Here is a 20,245-nt window from a genome sequence, read left to right as displayed (position 1 = left end):
GTGATTTTACCATGATTACGGTTTTATTCAGCAGTGATAGTATAGTGCACCTGGTTAACAACCAACTCTGGCAGATCTTGTGAGAAAGACTCAAATTATTTGGCTGAACTCACCTGAAAGGTGCGGAGCCACTCATGCAGGCCCGTGGGGGGCTGGATGGATGTGATACGCCGTCTCTGCTGACCCTGCCCGTTGACCGCTCGCAAGCCCCCAAACGTGGTGGGGGTAGGTGGGTACGGCAGTCCTGTGGGACTATTGAGTGAGGAAGGATAAAAAGAGGAAAACTAATTAGACTTCAAGAGCGGGAAAAATATACAACTCAAAATCACACCAAATTATAACATTTGTAAAGGGCATTGGGTTGAGGAATTTACAACAATTCACTCTGACAGGAGACATCTGTTTTGTGGTAATTTAGTATGCAGTAAGTAAAGGTCCTTATCAAAGATAGAGGGCAAGACTGTAGAGTTTATAGAAGATTTCAAAACAAAATAGCTTACTGAATGTACTGTGGATGAAGCAACTATGAAAATCTGAGGCTTAATTTCAGAACAATAGTGTGAGAATTACAGCCAAAACCAAAGTGGTGTGTGAGAATCGGTGCCAGATGAGCACTACAGTCCACTTGAGCCGCTGTTGTGGTCCAACATTAGACAACGTGACCATTTACCTCAGCCTCAGAATTCAATCAGCCACCTGCCCAACACCAATTTATTCAAATGTTTATCTTCATCTTTGTTTCATTCCTGGAAACCCTTTCTTGTTCCATTTCATTATTATAGAGTCCATTTAAAACGGTGCTCAAAAGCTTAATGTATGCAAACCAGTAAGCACATTCCTTTTTCCACTTGTGAGAAAGGGACACAGAGAGTTGTCCCATGTCAGCAGTCCTTACTGCAATTTGATGTCTCTGGGGCCCTACACTAACACCAAAAAGACAATTCAGCACTCCTTCCTTGCTTTCTGCTTATCCACAAATACCTTCTCCGGTGGAAGAAATGAACGGATGAGAAGGAGAGCGGGAAGAGTGCAGGCGAGCACGTAGTGAGGTCTGTTTTTATTATGGATTCATATTTAATGGGATTTGAGAGCGAGATGCCAAGATACTTCAATTACCCAGCGCGCAACTGCTGACTGGTTGGCCATGTACTATTCTAGTATAAACCAGGAGAACACCAGCGTCTTGACAATAAGGCATGAATACTCGTCAGAGCTGAATGCTGAGTATGGGTTTGCTGAATAAGGAACCTCTCAGGTGGTGATTCTATGATTAAGGGGTTTGAGTGACTGTGTGTCATTTCTGAACCATTAGCAACACCAAAAAAAAAGAGCTAGATTTGCACATGTATATATTAGCTCTTGCAAGGCAGCAAAACTAAATGCGTAGGTTTCAGGTGAGCTTTGCAGTGTAAAGGCAGCTAGATGATTAGAAAGATACAAAAAAGAAGTTTAAATAGCTGTTTCCATCCTAATTGTGAATTTAATTTAGGTGAAAAAAAGGAACTGCACACAAACAATTTACAAATAAAGCTATGCTTTCATCCCATTTGTTCAAAAGAACAAAATGATTAATTCCAGTTAAATTTATGCAAAACTAAAGGAAGACACTGTGGCCCTTTTTTCTTGTGGTTTAAAGTGTGTTGACATAACACAAACATCATGTTCGGAAGCAATCGTGGGCAGATTTCCTTGTCAGACAGTAGGACGTAACTGTAGTCAAACATCTGAGCAAATTATTAATTGCATGATCAAAGTCACATTACATTTTTAATGCACATCAGGCAATTTATTTGGTAAATGTGTCTTTTTCCCCCAACTCATTTTTTAGTGTTTCCATCCAGCCATTTTATATGTGATATCCCAAAATGTGCATATACATGTGGATAAAAACCTGGCTAATTGGAGATTTTCAAACATTAAATAAAAAAATAAAAATAGTATATATACACATTTATATATAGGCCTATATTTATATATTTTTTTTTTCTGCCAAAAGTTTGGGGATGGTAAGATCTCTAAATGTTTTGAAAGAATTCTCTTATGCTCACCGAGGCTGCATTTATTTGATCCAAAACAGTAAAAACATATATATATATATATATATATATATATATATATATATATATATATATATAATTTTTTTTTAAATTATTTATTTCTGTAAAGGCAAAGTTAAATTATCAGCAGCCTTTATTTTAGTCTTTAGTGTCACATTATCTTTCATACATCTTACTAATGTGCTGATTTGGTGCTTATTTCAATTAATAGTAAAATGTCATCAAATTGAATTGAATAATCGATACATATTCATATTATTAATACAATTTTAAATGAGTAAAAAAAATAGAGCTTAAAACATTTTGTACAAATCTTAATGGAACAAGGGAGAGGATCATTTAGTTTATGTAGTTCATATTCTTAAACTAACTTTTAAAAAATATATATGTTTAAATGCAAGTTTAAGCATTATACAAAAATGTTAATTTCTTATTTTATTTACTCATTTAAAATTCTTAATTCATAATATATATATATGAATATAATATTTAAGGATTATTCAATTGGATGGAATTTTACAATTAATTGAAATACAAAATCTTGAAAAAAGGTGAGATTTTGTATATATATATATATATATATATATATATATATATATATATATATACACATATATATATATATATATACAGTTTATATGTATATATACATATGTATATATATATATACACATACATACGTAGGTATATATATATATGTGTGTGTGTGTGTGTGTGTGTGTGTATATATTTATATATATATATATAACATATATATGTCCACAAACATATAAAAGTTTAAGATGGAACAAGGTAAGATGGCGAGGGTTTACCTTGGACAGGGCTTTTTTCCTGAAGGGAAAGGTCGAACCTCAGGGCCATGGTCCAACTTCCTCTTCATCTGCAACAAAGAGAAGGAGGGGAGCTGGTTAGTTTGGGTTTGTAGATGGCAACAAAATAACACCATAAACAACCAACAAAGCAACTTGACAGTAAAGAGAGGGCGAATTCCTCAACCTGTTTAAAACCACATGCTACTGATCCACCTGTGTTCCTTCCTATGTAAAGGCTACTGAGCGAGTCTGGGTTTTGTACTAGTTTTGTACACACTTTTGGGTATTGTGCTAGTTCCCTCACCACCAAATGTAGGCCAGATGAAGGAAGGTCATGTCCACTCTATAGTGACATGGCACAGAAAAGATAAAGTCTGACAGCTGATGCTAACGCTTGTCATATGAGTCTTCAAAGAGGTGTATGGTATAAACGTGCACAGCCCTCAGATGAGTTGGAAAGGGGGGCACATACACACAAAAACACTGTGTTGGAGTTAAAGGCTGTGCTTTCACAACAGCCTACATTTATATGGGCTTAAAAGAAAAAGAAAAAAAAGACTGACCCTATGCTTCACTGTCTCTTTCTATGTCACCCACCCCCCGCACAGGCTGAAATGGCCCTGGTTTTGCTGCATAGTTGGTGCCTGGCTACGGAGCATCTACTCTGGAAAAACAAGGGTTCAGTGTCCTCAACACAATGAGGTCCTAAAGCACATTTGAATAAAACTATTTTAGGAGGGTACAGAGCTGCCAGTGAATCTGTGCAGTTCACTTTCAGGAGGAGCTCAGTGATAGACTCCAAATTATGAATCATTGTGTTGCGCCAAAAGTTAAACAGTCATTAAGGATGCGAGCAGAAATTAAGAGTGATGACTAAAGATTTTCACTACCAAAACAAGCACATACAGTACATTTACAATGTTGCTATGTACCAAGCCACTGGTAAATAACAGATCTGAAATGCCTAAATCAACATTCATTCAGTGTGTATGCACTCACAACAATTTGTTAAGGACTATGGAAAAAAGTCACATCCTATAAAATCCGCAGTGACAAAACACATTTATTCATTATATTATTCAGCAAGGATGCATTCAATTGACCTAAAGTGACAGTAAATTCTGATTCAAATAAATGGTTTTCTTTTGAACTTCCTAATCTTGAAAAAATGTGTTTCCAAAGATATTAAGAGCACTATTTTCAAAATCGATCATTGATAATAAATATATTTAACAACTGTATTTACTGTATTTAATTTTGATCTAATGAATGCAGCTTTGGTGAGCATAGGATACTATCATTACTACTACTGTTTGTAACAACAATGATAAATGCAATATTCTGCAAATATTAAAATTAATATTACATTTTCTTTCTGTATTACACGATAAGATGGCTAAATTCACCTGTAGGATTTAAAACCATTGATTCTACTAAATTTCTAGTTAATATAAACAAGATATCATATATTGCAATCACATTAAAATAATTACTGATGTATAGCCGTCAGCCAAAACTGTAATACCACTGCATTTCTCTGCTTAAAACATTCGTGACATTTGGTGGTGTTGAGACGACCACAGAAAGAACAAAATCCAGGCCTGGCACCAGGACACATGACTTAGGAAGGACATTTATATATCTAAAAACTTCTAAAAAAGTATATTGTTTATTTTCAGAACACAGTCCTAACTACATTTTGTTTTTAGGGGACAACATGGCAAGGATCAGTTTGGACCCACCCGCAGCTGATTCCTCAGTCAGTGATCTCACCACAAAGGTAGTCAAACAGATAGGACAGGCATGGTGTATGAGCCAATTTGCATGAATGAAGATAAGATGGCATGACAATGAAGAGGTATGAAAGTGCACGCCTGGAACTGCTTAAGAGCCGGTGTGTGTTCGAAAGTGTTAAGACGCTCTCAGGTTACTCCACGAGAAACACAAAACTCTCAGGGAATGCCACATTTGATAATCACTACTAATACCTAAACCTGTCAAGCCAACTTGGTAAAAAGCACTTAACACAAAATAATGAGAACAAAGTGAAACCATAATTTGCTTAGTTATACATTCATTTCACTGAGTGGATTAGACTGTCGCTTTTCTCTAGGGTTCACAGTGAGACCCATCTGATTTTAGATGAGTCACTGTGTAATCATTCTCTGTGTCTGACACCACAGAGCAAAAATGGCTTGGTCTGTGGTTAACAGGAATGCTTGTGTTCGTGGAAACCGAATAACCTGTTTTAGTGAATAAATCCTGTGATTTATGAATGAATAACCTAGCTCTTTATTTTGAGAACTAATTGGATTGGTCACGACTGCGCATATAGTTAAAATTCTCACATTTTAGACTATAAAAGTGTGCTTCACTTCACAAATGTAACCCTAACAATCATAAAAACGGATGAAACAAACTATAAGAATGTCAGAAACTGAGCATCATGAAGGTTATCATTAAAGGGATACATTTGCATGATCTATATTCAAAATTTGTCCATCTAAGACCATCAAACATCCTTAATGAGTTTTGTTTTTATAACCAAACAATTACAGTAACAAGATTGCCGGGACCATCCGTCAACGTCACTGCCGTTTACTCGATGTGGTTCTGATCAGAGGACACTCTGAAAACTGCAGCGACTGCAAGCTTCTGATAAGCTCTCGGATTTAAAACATTCGTTTCACTCAAATTCAAAATCATAAAGTGTGTGCTGTGCGCCAGATGTGGCTCGGTTTCCTCAGTCAAAAGCAATGACACGGTGACCCAATCACTGTAGGGTGGTCTGATGCTGCCAGCCAGCGGAGGATACACACCCTTCAACAGGCAGCGCAGAAGCTGACACAACTCCCTTACAAAATCATTCACACATCAACATCAAATACGCGACTGTACCTTACATATTAACATGGCTACAATAACAGTAAAGGAGTCCAATATGGTTTCTGCTGCATATCAGGCTACATTCCGCACAAGCACAAAATAATAACAGGTTTACTCTGATTGGTGCAGGAAGATGAGTATCAAAAATTTTAACTAGTCAATTATACATCAAAAAACAGTTAAGACTTACAAATAATGCTAAGAATGATGCAGTGCTTTTTAAGATCTAATAGGGAATGGATAGATATGTATGATGAAGGAAGCGCAGGTGCAGCATGTATGTTAGGATGGGCAGATGGTGAAGAAATAGTGATGGAGCCTATGTTCTCCAAACCCACCCCATAATCAAGTGCATCACATCCATTTCTACATATGAGCTTCCTGTAAAGGAGACTTAAAGTAGGTTCAAGTGAATGAATATCGCGGAAGGTGATTCTCTATGTCAGCTGGAGATTTTTCCGCAGTGGCCGTAAGAACAGTCGCATATTTCACCGACGCACCCTTAAAGACGCGCACGGACCTCGCAGTGTACGCGCTCAGAGCGCGACGCGACAAACCCGAAAGCTGACATTAAAATCAACGAAGCAGTGTACATTGTACGTGCGCGCGTCGTATTTGAATATTACAAAGAGCTGTACGAATCTTACATCGCACGCTTGCAGTGTAAACCGCTTCTTTGATTTATAATGGGAGCGTTGCTGTCGCGTCGCGTCAGCGTTGATGGGGTATTAAAGCGAGCCCGTTGAGAGACGGAGGATGGCTGTATCGATATAAAAGCCGCAGTGCATCCAACACTAGGCGTTTACTCACTTTATAGAAGATCATTTTTAAAGTGCCGTAGAAACCCATGGTGATGGTGGTGACGATAATCCGGCTGTGATTCACTGAGAGAAGATGAAGAATTTATGGAAATATATCTGCGCGATAAGGGCTCTATTAATCCCGGATATATCCGACAGGGACATACTCATCCACGGTCGGATGCAAGGAAGCCGAAAGGAAGAATCCAACGACCCGCCCGTCTGTCTCTTTGACCGTCCTCTGAGCGGACTGACTGAGAGAGCAGAAGGAGAGAGACAAGAGGGGAGGGGAGGAGAGAGAGAGAAGAGAGAGAGAGAGAGAGAGAGAGAGAGAGAGAGAGAGAGAGAGAGAGAGAGAGAGAGAGAGAGAGAGAGAGAGAGAGAGAGAGAGAGAGAGAGACCCTGCCCTCTTCAAAGAACTTGTCATCCAGCACAAAAACTTGGACTTTATATCAGTCTTTATTAATTATGTAGGCCTATATAAGGTTTAGTTTTTTTTAAGTCATATTACTTTATATTTCTATTTTATTATGTTACTACATAACACAGGGCTACCATATATTTTATTTAATAAAATAAGCCATGCGATCAGGACCACGTAAAAATTAAGAAAATTATTCTGAAATTAACATGCATGAAATATCGATTGAACTTGAAATTTTATTACGTGGGAACAGTTGTCATTCTAATTCTCAGCTTTGCATCAGCGTCCTGATCAACTTGGTGTTTATTTTGTGAAAATGGTTGGCTGACAATACATTATCCTGCTTATTACACGGCTGATGGCAAATGGACATAAAATATTGACTTGAGCAGAAATTAATTTATTAACTTGCTGGTAGAGACAGCGGAGAGACAGAACACGGCTATGTAAGAAACTAATCTGCCAAACGAGCGGTCAGTTATACAGAATTGCCCTGGACAACTGTCATTATTCATAATATTTGACATCTGCTACAATTGAGAAACTAGATTAAAGTATTCAAGAGAGCCCTGTAATAAATAGTATTATGTTATTATCGAAAACAAAAATGGACAGAAATTAATTTCTGGCTCTCAGGAGTATACACTGGCTAAACACAGGGATCAGATGACAGGTTATCTGCAGATGAGGAAGTGAATGGTGCTGTACATGCAGCCAGAGGACAAAAGTGGAAGAGCCTGAGATTATATTCAACCGAAACCGGGTGGTGCACGCCTTCCACTTGTTGTGGATCCTGAGCCTACCCCTCAGCCACTGAAGACAACTGCCGGCCCCTCCTCGTTATTTCCGGAAGACTGAGCAGGTGGTATTTGGCACTCAGGGTGGTTTTGTGTGGACTGCATGATTAAAGATCGCCTAAGTGTATACAGACACACAAGGGTTGTTAAACTACATTAAATACGTTTCAAATAATATCTACACTAAACTAGAACCAGAACACTAAATCAGAATCAATAGGTCATGCAAATAATCTCTGATAACTCTGTCAAAAGCAACTATAGTGAAGAAAATTCTGCAACACTTTACAGTAAGGTTCCATTTGTTAATGGCCCACTGAAGTGCCAATAAAATAGCCAATAGTGTTTTGTTTATTTCACAGCTCGGCAAAGCTGCAGTTTCAACCTAATCTCTAACCGTTTATCCTTTTTACTTCCTCCATATTGCTTTGAAATGCAGAATTCTGTGGAGAATTCAAATGGGTCCTATACGTTTTCTGGTATGCGTAGACTCGTGCATATGATCCACTCTGTGCTATAGTGTCTCTGGACCGGAGCAGACTGTGTGCGCGCTGCAGTGGTTTGCGTGATAATAACGTGAAACAAGACTTCCTTCGCCCCAATGTAAATCATTTTTACACTGTCTGAATCGTTCCCTATCCCCTATATTGTGCACGATGTGCAATTCACCATATAGGAAATATGAAATGTTTGAATATTGTGATATATCGCAGATTCAGTGTCTATTTATAATGTAGGGGGCGGGACGCTTCAGATTCTAGAGAACATTGATTAGACAGAAAATCTGATGAGAAGCTGGAGTGCAGAGTGATGTCATCAAAATCATTGATCCATATTGGCAGAAGTGAATAGTTTCTTCTAAATGCGAATTGTGTCATTGTTTTGGAGCACACTAGTTTATAGATTACAGTAAGGCTAACATATTTATACTAAAAGACAAAAAAAACTTCGATTTTGATTTGATGGGGATTTTAACTACATTAGTTAACGTGAAATAACAATAAGTTTATATTAATCTTAATGTTAATTGCACCATTTACTAATACATTATTCAAATCAAAAGTGGTATTTATTAATATTTAATGGACCTAAGCTAAAATGAACTAAATGAACATCAGCATTTTAATTAATGTTATCAAAGATTAATACATACTATAACAGATGTATTGCTGCAAATTCATCTTTGTCATTAGGATACGTACCAAAAACGTTTAAGCTGGTTATGATTAAACCTCTTGTTAAAAAAACGCAACTTGATCCTTAAGAATTAGTCAATTACAGGCCGATCTCGAATCTACCTTTTCTGTCAAAGATACTAGAAAAGGCAGTATCCTCACAACTATGTTCCTTTTTAGAAAGAAATTATATATGCGAGGATTTCCAGTCAGGATTTAGGCCGTAACATAGTACTGAGACAGCTCTCAGAGTCACAAATGATTTTCTCTTATCATCCGATCATGGTTGTATCTCTCTATTAGTGTTACTCGATCTTAGTGCTGCATTTGATAGCATTGACCCCAACATTCTTTTAAATAGACTCGAAAATTATGTTGGCATTAGTGGAATTGCATTAGCATGGTTGAAATCATATATATCTGACCGTTATCAGTTTGTAGCAGTAAATGAAGAGATGTCTTATCGTTCACAAGTTCAGTATGGAGTACCACAAGGCTTAGTACTAGGACCGTTGCTGTCCACTCTGTACATGCTACCCTTGGGAGATATCATTTGAAAGCATGGCATTCATTTACACTCTTATGCTGATGATACTCCGCTCTATATTTCTTCACGCTCTGACGAAACTTACCAATTCACAAAATTAACGGAATGCATAGCTGACATAAACTGGATGACTAGAAATTTCCTACTACTTTACTCTGAAAAAACAGAGATTCTAATTATTGGACAAAACACTTCCTTACGTAATAACCTAGAATATACTGTCTAACACTTGATGGCTGCTCTTTCAAACCTTCGTCGTCGGTTAGGAACCTGGGTGTGCTCTTTGATACCAATCTTTCATTTGAAAGTCCCATTTCTAGTATCTGTAAAACCGCATTATTCCATCTTAAAAACATATCTAAATTACATCATATGTTCTTAATGACACTTGTGGAACAGTTAGTTCATGTGTTCAGGACATCAAGGCTAGATTATTGTAATGATCTTATAGGTGGTTGCCCTGCACGCTTAATAAATAAACTACAGCTGGTCCAAAACGCAGCAACTAGAGTTCTTACTAGAACCAGGAAGTATGACCATATTAGCCCGGTTCTGTCAACACTGCATTGTGTCCCTATTAAACATCGTATAAATTTTAAAATATTGTGGATAACTTACAAAGCACTAAATGGGTTAGCTCCCAGTACTTCCCCAGCGAGCTCTTAACACATTATAGTCCTTCACGTCTATTGCAATCTCAAAATTCTGGCCAGTTGATAATACCTAGGATATCAAAACCGACCGCTGGCGGTAGATCCTTTTCCTATTTAGCACCAAAACTCTGGAACAGTCTTCCTAACATTGTCCGGGAAGCAGACACACTCTGTCAGTTAAAATCTAGACTAAAAACACATCTCTTTGACCTAGCATACACATAACATATTATAAACTTCTATAATTCAATGTTAGGCTGCATAGATTAGGTCAGCCGGAACCGGGAACACTCTCCATAAATCCTGATGTACTCGTTACGTTATAATAAGAATGGCATGGCTAATATTAGTCTCTCTGTTTATCTCGAGGTTTACCGCAGACCGCCGGATCCAGGCTGTATCCAGATCTGATGAAGGACCTCCGCCTGGACACGACGACAACCCAGTCTTGAAGTGTCAACTAGTCTCTCCCCTGTGAAGGCCCCCTTCTCCATCCTTTTACCTCTGTACAGATAAAACTTTGTTTGTCTAGGCCAGACAAGTAATTTGAGGTCAATTTGTAAAGATAGACTACACGTCTATATATTCAAATGTGCATACCTATAGACTAAACTATACCTATAGACCTATAGTTTGCACCTTGGAACCTATTTCAAGGTTTGCGTTCTCAAGCCACCAGGCACTGTTTGTTGTGCGAATGAGCGGGCCGGAGCGCGTTAAGGGTTTTCTGTTAGAATGGTGTCATGTAAGCGGCCACTAAGTTAATAACTAATGATCATTGCAACGGAAGTGAATCGATTAAAACTAACTTAAGCTGGACAATAACTTTATTCTAGAGCTGCTGTAAAGCCAAAACTGTGTTACACTGTTACCTCTGTTACACTGTAGTGTTACTACCTACTAACAAGCATGTTACCAAAAAAAAAAGTTCTCTAAAAATCAGATACCTGGCTGTGGCGCTCTCCTGTTTAGATGTCAGGATAAGTTTGAGCAATTCAAACAAACGATAAAGAGGTGACAAAGAGGTGACTACTTGTTGTCTGTTTTGTTCCTGTGACTCACTGAACAAGCCTAGACATGTCCCACAGACACCTCAGTGATGCCTATACTGAACCACCCTGACTGCCTTTAAGAACAGAGAGCCATGAGAAATGCTTAATTGTGTTCTTTAGCACTCATAATTATATTTTCATGACACAAATTCAGATTTCCCCATTTAATAGCATATGACCAATTCTACAGGAGTACATTTAGTATGACTCAAGTTACTTTCCTGACATACTGTAGTCATTATGTACAATGCAAGTAGTTTTTGCAAACTAATTACTAATTAACAAGTCTAATTAATTACTCATCTTGCAATTTCAGTAAGTCACCAAATCTAAAACTCTGACAACAGACCGATCCATTGCATGAACAAACTAAGTCACAGTCACTGAAGCTTAACAGCACAAACACCCCAAAGTTTCTGTATCATGGCTTTTGTTTACAGGTAACAATCCATATCTTCCATCTATCAGCACAGAATAGCCACGTTAAACAAATCAGTGGTTACCATGCTTCCACCCCAGCCATTTCATTATACTTCCCCAAAAAGGGTTCAAGTGTGATGAAGCCAGACTAAACAAATCTCAAAGTACTGTGGTTGGTGTTACAATGTTCATTAAAGCCTAATCAAGGCAAATGAAAAAAAGGGAATGTATCAAGGAAGTGTTAGCGAATGTGATCCCTGCCATTTGCCTGACATTCATTACAAAGGAAACAGCACAGGATTAATAGGGCATCTATTTGTGAAACAATCAGCATGGCACCAAGTACCTTCTATTGACCGCCAAGGGCTAGGTGCTCCAAATAACACCAAACTGAGTTAAAGCTACAAGTAACCATGTTGTAAGTTGAGTTAGCAGTTTTAGCAACCACTTTCGACTCAATGTCCAATGCCCCACTGAGATTGATTCTCAGAGAAATCCATTTAGACTATAACACTGTTGCCTAATCCTGATATGAAAGTGCAGGCGTATGAATTTTATTTACAATATGTGTGGTTGTTCAGCATTGTGAGTAGTGAGAATATCCTTGAAAAGAAGGTAAGTACAGGAAAACAAACCTTGTGGGTTTAGACTTTTTACTAGTGCTGCCCCCTAAAACTCGACTAATTAGTCAACCAAAATTTGTATTAGTCGGGAAAAAAAACTTGTGGCAAAGTCACGCAGTTTGTTATCGGCGAGTCGTTGTGGTAATTAAAGTATGTCGTGAAGGGAATCCAAATCATCCATCAACCTCAAATATTTCTTCTCATTTGAAACATGTAAGTAGTAGCAACTGTACATGGCCGCTCGCTCTAACTTTAACTTGGATCACTGTGCGCTATTATTAGGCACATATAAAAGTGTTTGTGCGGAGTAATGAACCTGAAGTATAGCGCATTTAGTACATGACAAGGAGGTGCCGGCACGATTACTTGCATTTTTTGATAGCAGCAGAAACAATTTAAAATACTCCATTTTTGGTCATACAAATAATCATTAAAAACTTTAAAGTAGTCTACATTTATTTATATAAACTCATAATAAGAAAACTTTCCTTTGTAAAGTAAAGAAAACAAACAAACAGGATGCCCTTTCTGCCTTCTGTGACTGTGAACTTGAGAAAAACATTATTTTTTATTTATTAAAAAATTTATTATCAATATATTGTAATGTTTAGAAAGTCTCCTTGCGGTTTTTCACCACACAATCAAAATCATTACTTTTGCCGGTGTGCTGTGGCAAGCTTTATGCGTGCGTATGAGCGCCCGCGCTGATTAGGCTATGCATTATATATAGGCAATTAAAGGTTCATTATTATGATTTATATGGCTTAATAACACCGGAGATTAGTCGACTAAACGCTTAAATGAACAACTAGTCGACTAGAAGAACTTTAGTTGAGGCCAGACCTACTTTATACAAAAAAAAAAAATGCATGGTTGGAACAGGTCCCTCGGTTTGTTCTCTTTGCAGTTAAAAATATAAATAAAAATTCAAATTAATCTTTTCAGGTGCAGTGATACTGTGTGCAGAGAGAGTAACATACTGAGTTACTGCGACCCAGCGTTAGGGACAAAATTGCACCTGTCAAAAGATTCCAAGCAATTTGTTGATGAATTGCTGGAAAAAAAATACTTCATCTTACACAAGTTCCAATGAATCTGTGTCCTGAAGCCAATGAAACTGGAGAGCAAGTGAGCAGCTATAAGGGGCCGTTACGGCAATAACTTTGGCAATAAAGTCTGCACAAAATGGAGAAGAAATGTATTAAGATAAACTTGGTAACACTTTTCTTTGTCCTTCACAAATGGCAAACATTGTATTTTGTTGGAATTAATCTAAGACACAGGTGTGATGACCCATTTCACGGCTGTTAGAACATCACCATGGCAATCCCTAAACAAACTGGAGCGAGTATGCATGTTGGGGTGGGTCACAGAACTGGGAGTTTGTGTGTATAAAGCTCTTTCTCTTGCCTTCACAGACAAAACCCCTCCTAAACTTTACACAGCGGATAGGAATGTATGGCATGTGAGAAAGTCCTGCCCGTGTCTTTTGAAGAGACTCTGACCCCTCCGCGTTCACAGTGTAAAATTAAACTCCATGGCAAGAGGCTTTCTCTGACATGCAACTGCAAAAAAAACAGGTGCTTTCCTGGGAACGCTTGTATTGTAAAGCCCATTTTGTTAGCTCCCAATTTCACAGATTTTAGAATGATATAGATATGCTTAAAGCAACAAGACCTGCCAGACACATGATAGATGGCCCAGGAAAATGTTACATTGTTTTAGTGAAGCAGCAATACAGGTTCCAAGAAAATGTTAATTCCTTAAGACACTATCACAAATGGAGCAGGCAAAATGCCAAGAACATTCTGCAAACATGATGACAGCTTGTGAAAATATGTGAATGCTAAAACAGCTAGTAGATTTGTCTATGACAACGTTAATTTTTTGCCTGGAACAATCAAATTTAATTAATTTTGGGATATAAAGTCAGAGAGGTACAATAATCCTTAGCCTATATCATTATGAGGGGGGGGGGGGGGGGAAAGAACTAGGAAGAATAATGACATTCTTGAAAAGAAAACCTTATTGGGTACTTTGGCTTTTTCAGTTCTTTGTCTTTGAGGGTCAATTTTTGTGATTTTTCATTTCATTTTGACTGAGTCGCCCTGACTCATTCAAAATTAAATGAAAAATCATGAAAATGTAAATGTCAGTTAAGAAACTTGAAATAAAACTTAAGTTTCAAATTTTCCTAAACATTTAGACATTTTGTATTTTCCCTTTTTGAAAAGAAAATGGAGGACAGACAGTGTCCTCCCCATGAATGGACAACCGGTGCAAAGCGAGCAAACGTACATTCCAATCAGCCAGATAACATTGAGGTTAATGAATTCGCCTGCGGACTGCTACACCCTACGAAGCACAATGACACCATCTGCTCCTGACCCAGGCATTTAGCCTCCAAATTGACAATAAGACCCTGATCCATCTCGTTTGATTGGATCATGACGAATGACATTCAGACAGCATCATGGGTGGGTGAATGATGAGATGAAATGATACACAGAGACAACGAAGGGTCACTGTCCAATTTAGGAATTGGATAAACAACATTGCTGGGTAAATTAAATCAGATGTGTGCAAAGCACAGAAGAGTAGAGGGAATTAACTTCTGTGATTTTACCAAAAATCAATTAACCCAAGATGGAGATATAAATGCAATGCAAATATTACAAAATATTTTCTAAAAAGGATCCAGAAACTGCAGCAAATTCCAATTTTAAAATTACAGCATCAGAATGGATAAAAAATGGGCTTGAGTCTCTAAACTCTACAAGTCCTTCATGAGATGCGACAATATTTTCATGGTCTAATGCACATGTTTTTCTCAATTAGCACAGTGCCATTTAGTATGGCATGTGCACCCTACATAGGCAGTATAGATAGGCAGTATAAATTAAGTTTCTGGAGTCAGAAATGCAAACGTAGTATTTGCTCCAAGAACTAAAATATACAAGCATACATGCTCAATGACCTTTGCACTAATCTTATCTTGCGATATAACTGTCATAAATTCTTTGCAAACATACTGACTCATATGTGGTTTATCATGCTGTAAAATCTAAATAGAGATTTTTGTTTGATAGCAACAGAGAAGGGAAGGCATTTTCTGCTAAGCCACAAAGAGTTGTTCCACATCTACTATCAAGAGCAGAACTGTAGTCTTAAGGCAAAAGAAATTGCCTTTAGTTTGTGAAGGGAGGTAGTGGTCAATCCTTTTAAAACACCAGGAAAGAGAACTACAAAAAAAAACTCCAGGTGTTATTTTCCTATATGGGGACTGTAATTTTACCCTACCTGTAGTGGTAATGTTGGGTAATTAGTGGGGACAGTGGCTACAGCTTTATTTTTCCAGCTGTTTGTGAAATGAAGCTCTACATGATTTTAGTAACAGTAACTGTTACTGACAGGTCACAGACTGGTTTGTCAACATTCTGTAGGATAGAGAACAGCGAAAGATTTTGATTCTAGGGCAGGGGTGTGCAAACCAGCTCCCTGAGGGCCTCTATCCTGCAAAGTTTAGTTCAAATCCTGATTAAACATTGAATGAACTAATAACGGCCTTCAGGACTAGAAAATTCCAAGCAAACTTGTTGGGGCATGTTGGAGCTAACCTCTGCAGGACACTGGCCCTCCAGGAGCAGAATTGGACACCCTGTTCTAGAGAACCTCAATGTGACAAAACAGAGGTGCTGACCTTAGAGTAATTCAGTGAGCAGATATGATAAGTGAAGTGAACCCCTCCCCTGATAGCTTGAAGTGAACCATAACAGTAGGGCAGCAGCCAGTCCTGCACAACATGAAAGAACAAACTGTTAAAAGCTCCACTTTTGACCCTCTGTGTTGCATTGAAAGACAGGATTCTTCAAAGGTGCAGTGACCTTTAACATAGCAGATTCCCACAGAAAGTCTTTGCCCTTATCTGGTTTCATATGATTTCCAGGCCACTCAAAGAGTGTTAAAACGTAGGTAATGTGAGGAAAGAGACATGTGAAGAGCAACCAGCAATGTCCTGGAAACACTATGAAAGTCTAACCTATTTCCTTTTTGAAAGAAGTTCGAAGACCAAATTGTATTACTTACCATTACCAATGAAACTAAGCCAAAGCTGTGAAACTTTAAATTTTCAAAGACAGAGAGGCAAGTATCTTATAGCCAACACAATTAGTGAAGAAATGTCAATGCATGACAGGGAAACTCCACATAATAAATACAGTTTTATGTTTTATGTGAAGACAGTTGCCTAGGGTCTGCTCAGAGGCATATGTCTGCATATGGATTTGTAAACCGATGCAATCTAGTGCCACTGCAGTTGTTGATTTTCTGGCTGACGATTTTCTTCCTACTTCGATGAGTCACATGGCGCAGATACTGCAGACAAGTCCGGATATAACATCTGACCATCTTCCTTATTAAAAAAAAAAGTCTCATTAAAAGCTGACCTTTCGTGGGCTGTTTGTTTTTGTGGCGACACACTTGAGAAGCGACCATTTTTTAGAATCTGTGACTAACTGTGTGTGTTTGTGTAAATGAGAAAGTATTGGGCTATGGAAGGTCAACTAACACTGTAGAAGATGATGATTACCAAAAACAGATAAAAATAGATCCAGATTACAGTCCTGGAGCTCCACTAACAATGTTTTGTACTCTCATGAATGCATTTAAAACTGAAGAAAGGAGACATGAAGTCTGTGGGGTGAGAGACTGCTGCGGTCTTGAAACCTCTGTGTGAACCAAACAGCTCCACGCTCACAGCTAAAGGAAAAAATAAATAACCCCCAATGCAACTACAAGTTCTAACCTCTATCCTACAGATTTCCAGCTCTCTCTATGAAGATGATGAACATTATGGAAGAAGGTGAAATATCATTCTGTTAGCACATTCCTTGTACTTCGGTTGCACTTTGTCTTCTCTAAAGGAAACTCTTGTGATGGATTATGTGTATCCAGAGTTGGAAATACCTTAGCAAAAAAATTGATGGAGCAAAGGTCTGGACTGGAGAAGCAAGAACTTCAGGAAAGTAATCTCAGGATTTAAAAGTAAACAGCATGTGCTCAATGCTGCACATTTTAATGTGATATATTGTCTCTACAGGTGGGTCAGAGATGCTCTCATGTGGAAGGAATGCAAGTGGAACATCTTAGCAGAACAAGTGTACAACACTTGCTGAAGATGTTTGCAGTCATCAGATTGACAGAATGAAGTAGAAGTCACACTTCACAACTGACAATTCCGGCCATCAGGGTGAAACAGAGTTAACTGACATTCAATTGAGATGCATGCACCTCATATGCAGTAAGTGTTTAATCTCAATGTAGAGCTTTAGCTTGAACCACATGAACCTGCATTACTGCACAGGGCATGTTCAGTCTTGTTGCAGCTGTCCTTAGGTGTTTCCTCGTACACCAGATCCTGTTCCAGACACTCCAGTCGGGCTGGTATAATACATAGTTTTTTGGCACTGAGGGAGGATCTTAATGTGGTTAAACCACAATTGCAGCTCTTTCATATCAATGCATGCTGACGCTGACTCTGAACCAGTTTCACCTCTTCAAATCTTACTCCTCCACAAGAAAAAAACCCACCAAAGCTGATCAGGTAGTGTCAACGTCAACAATTAGGTGCTTTTCACAAGAACAATGGCTTTTGAAATGAAGAATGGAGAAAAAGCTGTAAAAATCAGCCATAACTAGATGTACTACTGATTGCTGTCTTCCAGACAAGAAAAAAAAAACACCTTGGCAAGGAAAAACTGTCCTTGATTTTTGTTTTGGATGGTGTGTCAGTTGAAGCGAGATGATGTAACACAACAGCAATGCTCGCCTGTGTTGGATATTAAATGAAAGACATTACAACTTTAAACATCAAGAGATTGAAAGGAAGAATATGTTCGTGATTACTTTTCTTTATTTTAATTTTAATTATGATTATTGCAGAAATATTGACAAAATGGTGTTCTATTGACTCAAGTCTAGTCAATTTAGCTATGGACGGTTGTCAGAGCTTAAATCATGTCATAAAATACCATTTACTATACCAACAAACAAAACACATTAAAAAGCACACCAGATCGAGTAGGCGTGACTTCAAAATAATAGCAAGGATCAGATTTAGCTCAATTATGGAGCAGTGCCTGTGGGAAAGGTTTAAAACGCTAACCACACACAAACAGAAAAGAGTAAACATAAGCAGTCTCCTCAAGAGCCTAAGGACAGGCCTCAGGGGTTGGAGGAGCTCTCGCTCACTCCATTATCTCAAACAGTTTTCAGAAAAACAACTAAGTTAGTAAGCGCATGTAAAAAAATTGGTGTAACCTATTAGGAAAGCTGGTATCTGAAAGGTGCAAACTCTTTAATTGCACATCTAGGAGTTAATTATAAGTTTTTTGAATATGGAGCAAGATTAATCACTTGAGGCACAGAGACACAAACCACTCTTCCCTTGAGATATAAGAGAGACCCGTGACTCTGGGTCAAAGATGTGAGAGTGTGATGAAGTAATTACTCTTAGTCAGGCCTTGTAGGACAAAGAGTGACAGCCGCTAACGGGATGATATCAAGTGTTTGGTTACATCTCCAGAGGGTTGAGGGAGCACTCAGTCCTAAGCAGAGACACAATCCTCTCAGCTCTGTCTGTGTGAACTGCAAAACAACAAGAGCAGTTTCTCCCAATCTAATACCGTAGGTGATGGCGTAGATGAGGAACACAATGTAGCGATCAAAGAGACAGAATGAGGCACTGAGAAAAAAAGCAGGATGAGAATAAGCAATGGAGAATAAAGACACATTGACAAGACAGTCTTGAGTCCTATACTTTTTTAATATTTTATAACTATTATAACTTTATACTTCTTGAGTTTGGTGGAAACAAGCACACAATTACCTATTCCACATCCAGGCATTGATTAAAAAATGCATTAAGCTAGAATAACTCTTTTTTTTTTCTTCTTTTTTTTTTAAAGCAGAGGCTCTTTTCTTTCTATATATTAATTGTTCAGATATTCATACAACAAAATATTCTGGGGGCCATGAAAATTGTGAAATGCTGGCGGAGAAAGAGTTTATTGTACAGAAGGTTTGAGGACCCCTACTCAAGTGTCTTTCTAAAGAGGTTGCTTGGTCTTAGTTTGGTGCTTTACTCTGCCTCAAAAGTTCAGACGACTCATCTACTTGACCAACCTTCCTTTGAGTTTGTCCAACAGGATTGAAGTGTGAAGTTATAAAAATTCAGAGGTGCATGATCACACAAAACCAGCCTTGCAGAAGCAATGCACACTTCTATAAGAGCCTCAATGACATCACTTGCACATGGACCCTTGCATAAACCAGGTTTAGCGAGGATGGGGAAAGAGGGCAATGAGACTTAAAAAAAAAAAAAATAGAGGGAAAAACGTATGGAAAAAAAGCTGCATCATACCCTCCTTCAGGGTGTTTTTTCTGTACTTGATTATAATTTCTGCTGGATTTTTTCTCAAGGAAACAGCTGGACCACAGGCATGGAAATTCACTAATTAAGACTGTTGTGATATCGATCTAAACAGTCCCTTAAACCATCCGGAATAGACCTTTTGTTACATATAATGTTGGAGAGGAAAAAACACCACAACTACAATTAAATGAGAAGATCTACATTGTTTGGAGAAAACCAGTAAGATAACGTGCTTTTCTTTTTAATGATCTAAAAGTAACAAGCAGCAAAGAGGGTGCAATAGTTTTCTCCGCAAAGTCGAACGGGTCAAGATTTTCCCCACATTAACACCTCCAAAAGACAGGCTTCATGGTCCACAACAACACAAAAGAGTTCTATATTATTCAAGGGAGCAATCTGCCAATCATCAATAATAGATGTCTGCCACTGTCAGCAGAACGTTAAGTGCTCATGTATTCTTAATGAGTCTTGGTTGGAGAGGAACTGCGTGCCACCTCGTGTTCTAAACGGCCGGCCATGGGGAATCGTGGTTATATATCCGTTAACATGCATGAATTGACCAGAACT

General features: G+C 38.1%; 1 protein-coding gene across 5 annotated transcripts in view; it reads right to left on the bottom strand.

Annotated features, from left to right (window-relative positions):
• Nucleotides 1-20,245, bottom strand: part of fbxw7 (F-box and WD repeat domain containing 7) — a 173,335-nt gene that overhangs the window by 24,817 nt on the left and 128,273 nt on the right. For 3 of the 5 annotated variants that reach the window (XM_077232408.1, XM_077232407.1, XM_077232411.1), the window contains 2 exons: nt 2,870-2,937; nt 114-252 (listed from right to left, as the gene is read on the bottom strand). In XM_077232408.1, coding sequence (XP_077088523.1) covers nt 114-252; nt 2,870-2,937 — 207 coding nt within the window. Of the gene's footprint in view, nt 1-113; nt 253-2,869; nt 2,938-6,565; nt 6,640-6,722; nt 6,803-20,245 lie in introns of those variants that run through there. The other 2 variants (XM_077232412.1, XM_077232410.1) reach the window with 2 other exon arrangements.

Source organism: Siphateles boraxobius, unplaced genomic scaffold (assembly GCF_051911475.1).
Source record: "Siphateles boraxobius isolate OS27281-9 unplaced genomic scaffold, OSU_SipBor_1 17, whole genome shotgun sequence".
Classification (NCBI taxonomy): Eukaryota; Metazoa; Chordata; class Actinopteri; order Cypriniformes; family Leuciscidae; genus Siphateles; species Siphateles boraxobius.
Note: the sequence above shows the minus strand (reverse complement) of the source record. Positions and strands in the feature narration are given on the sequence as shown.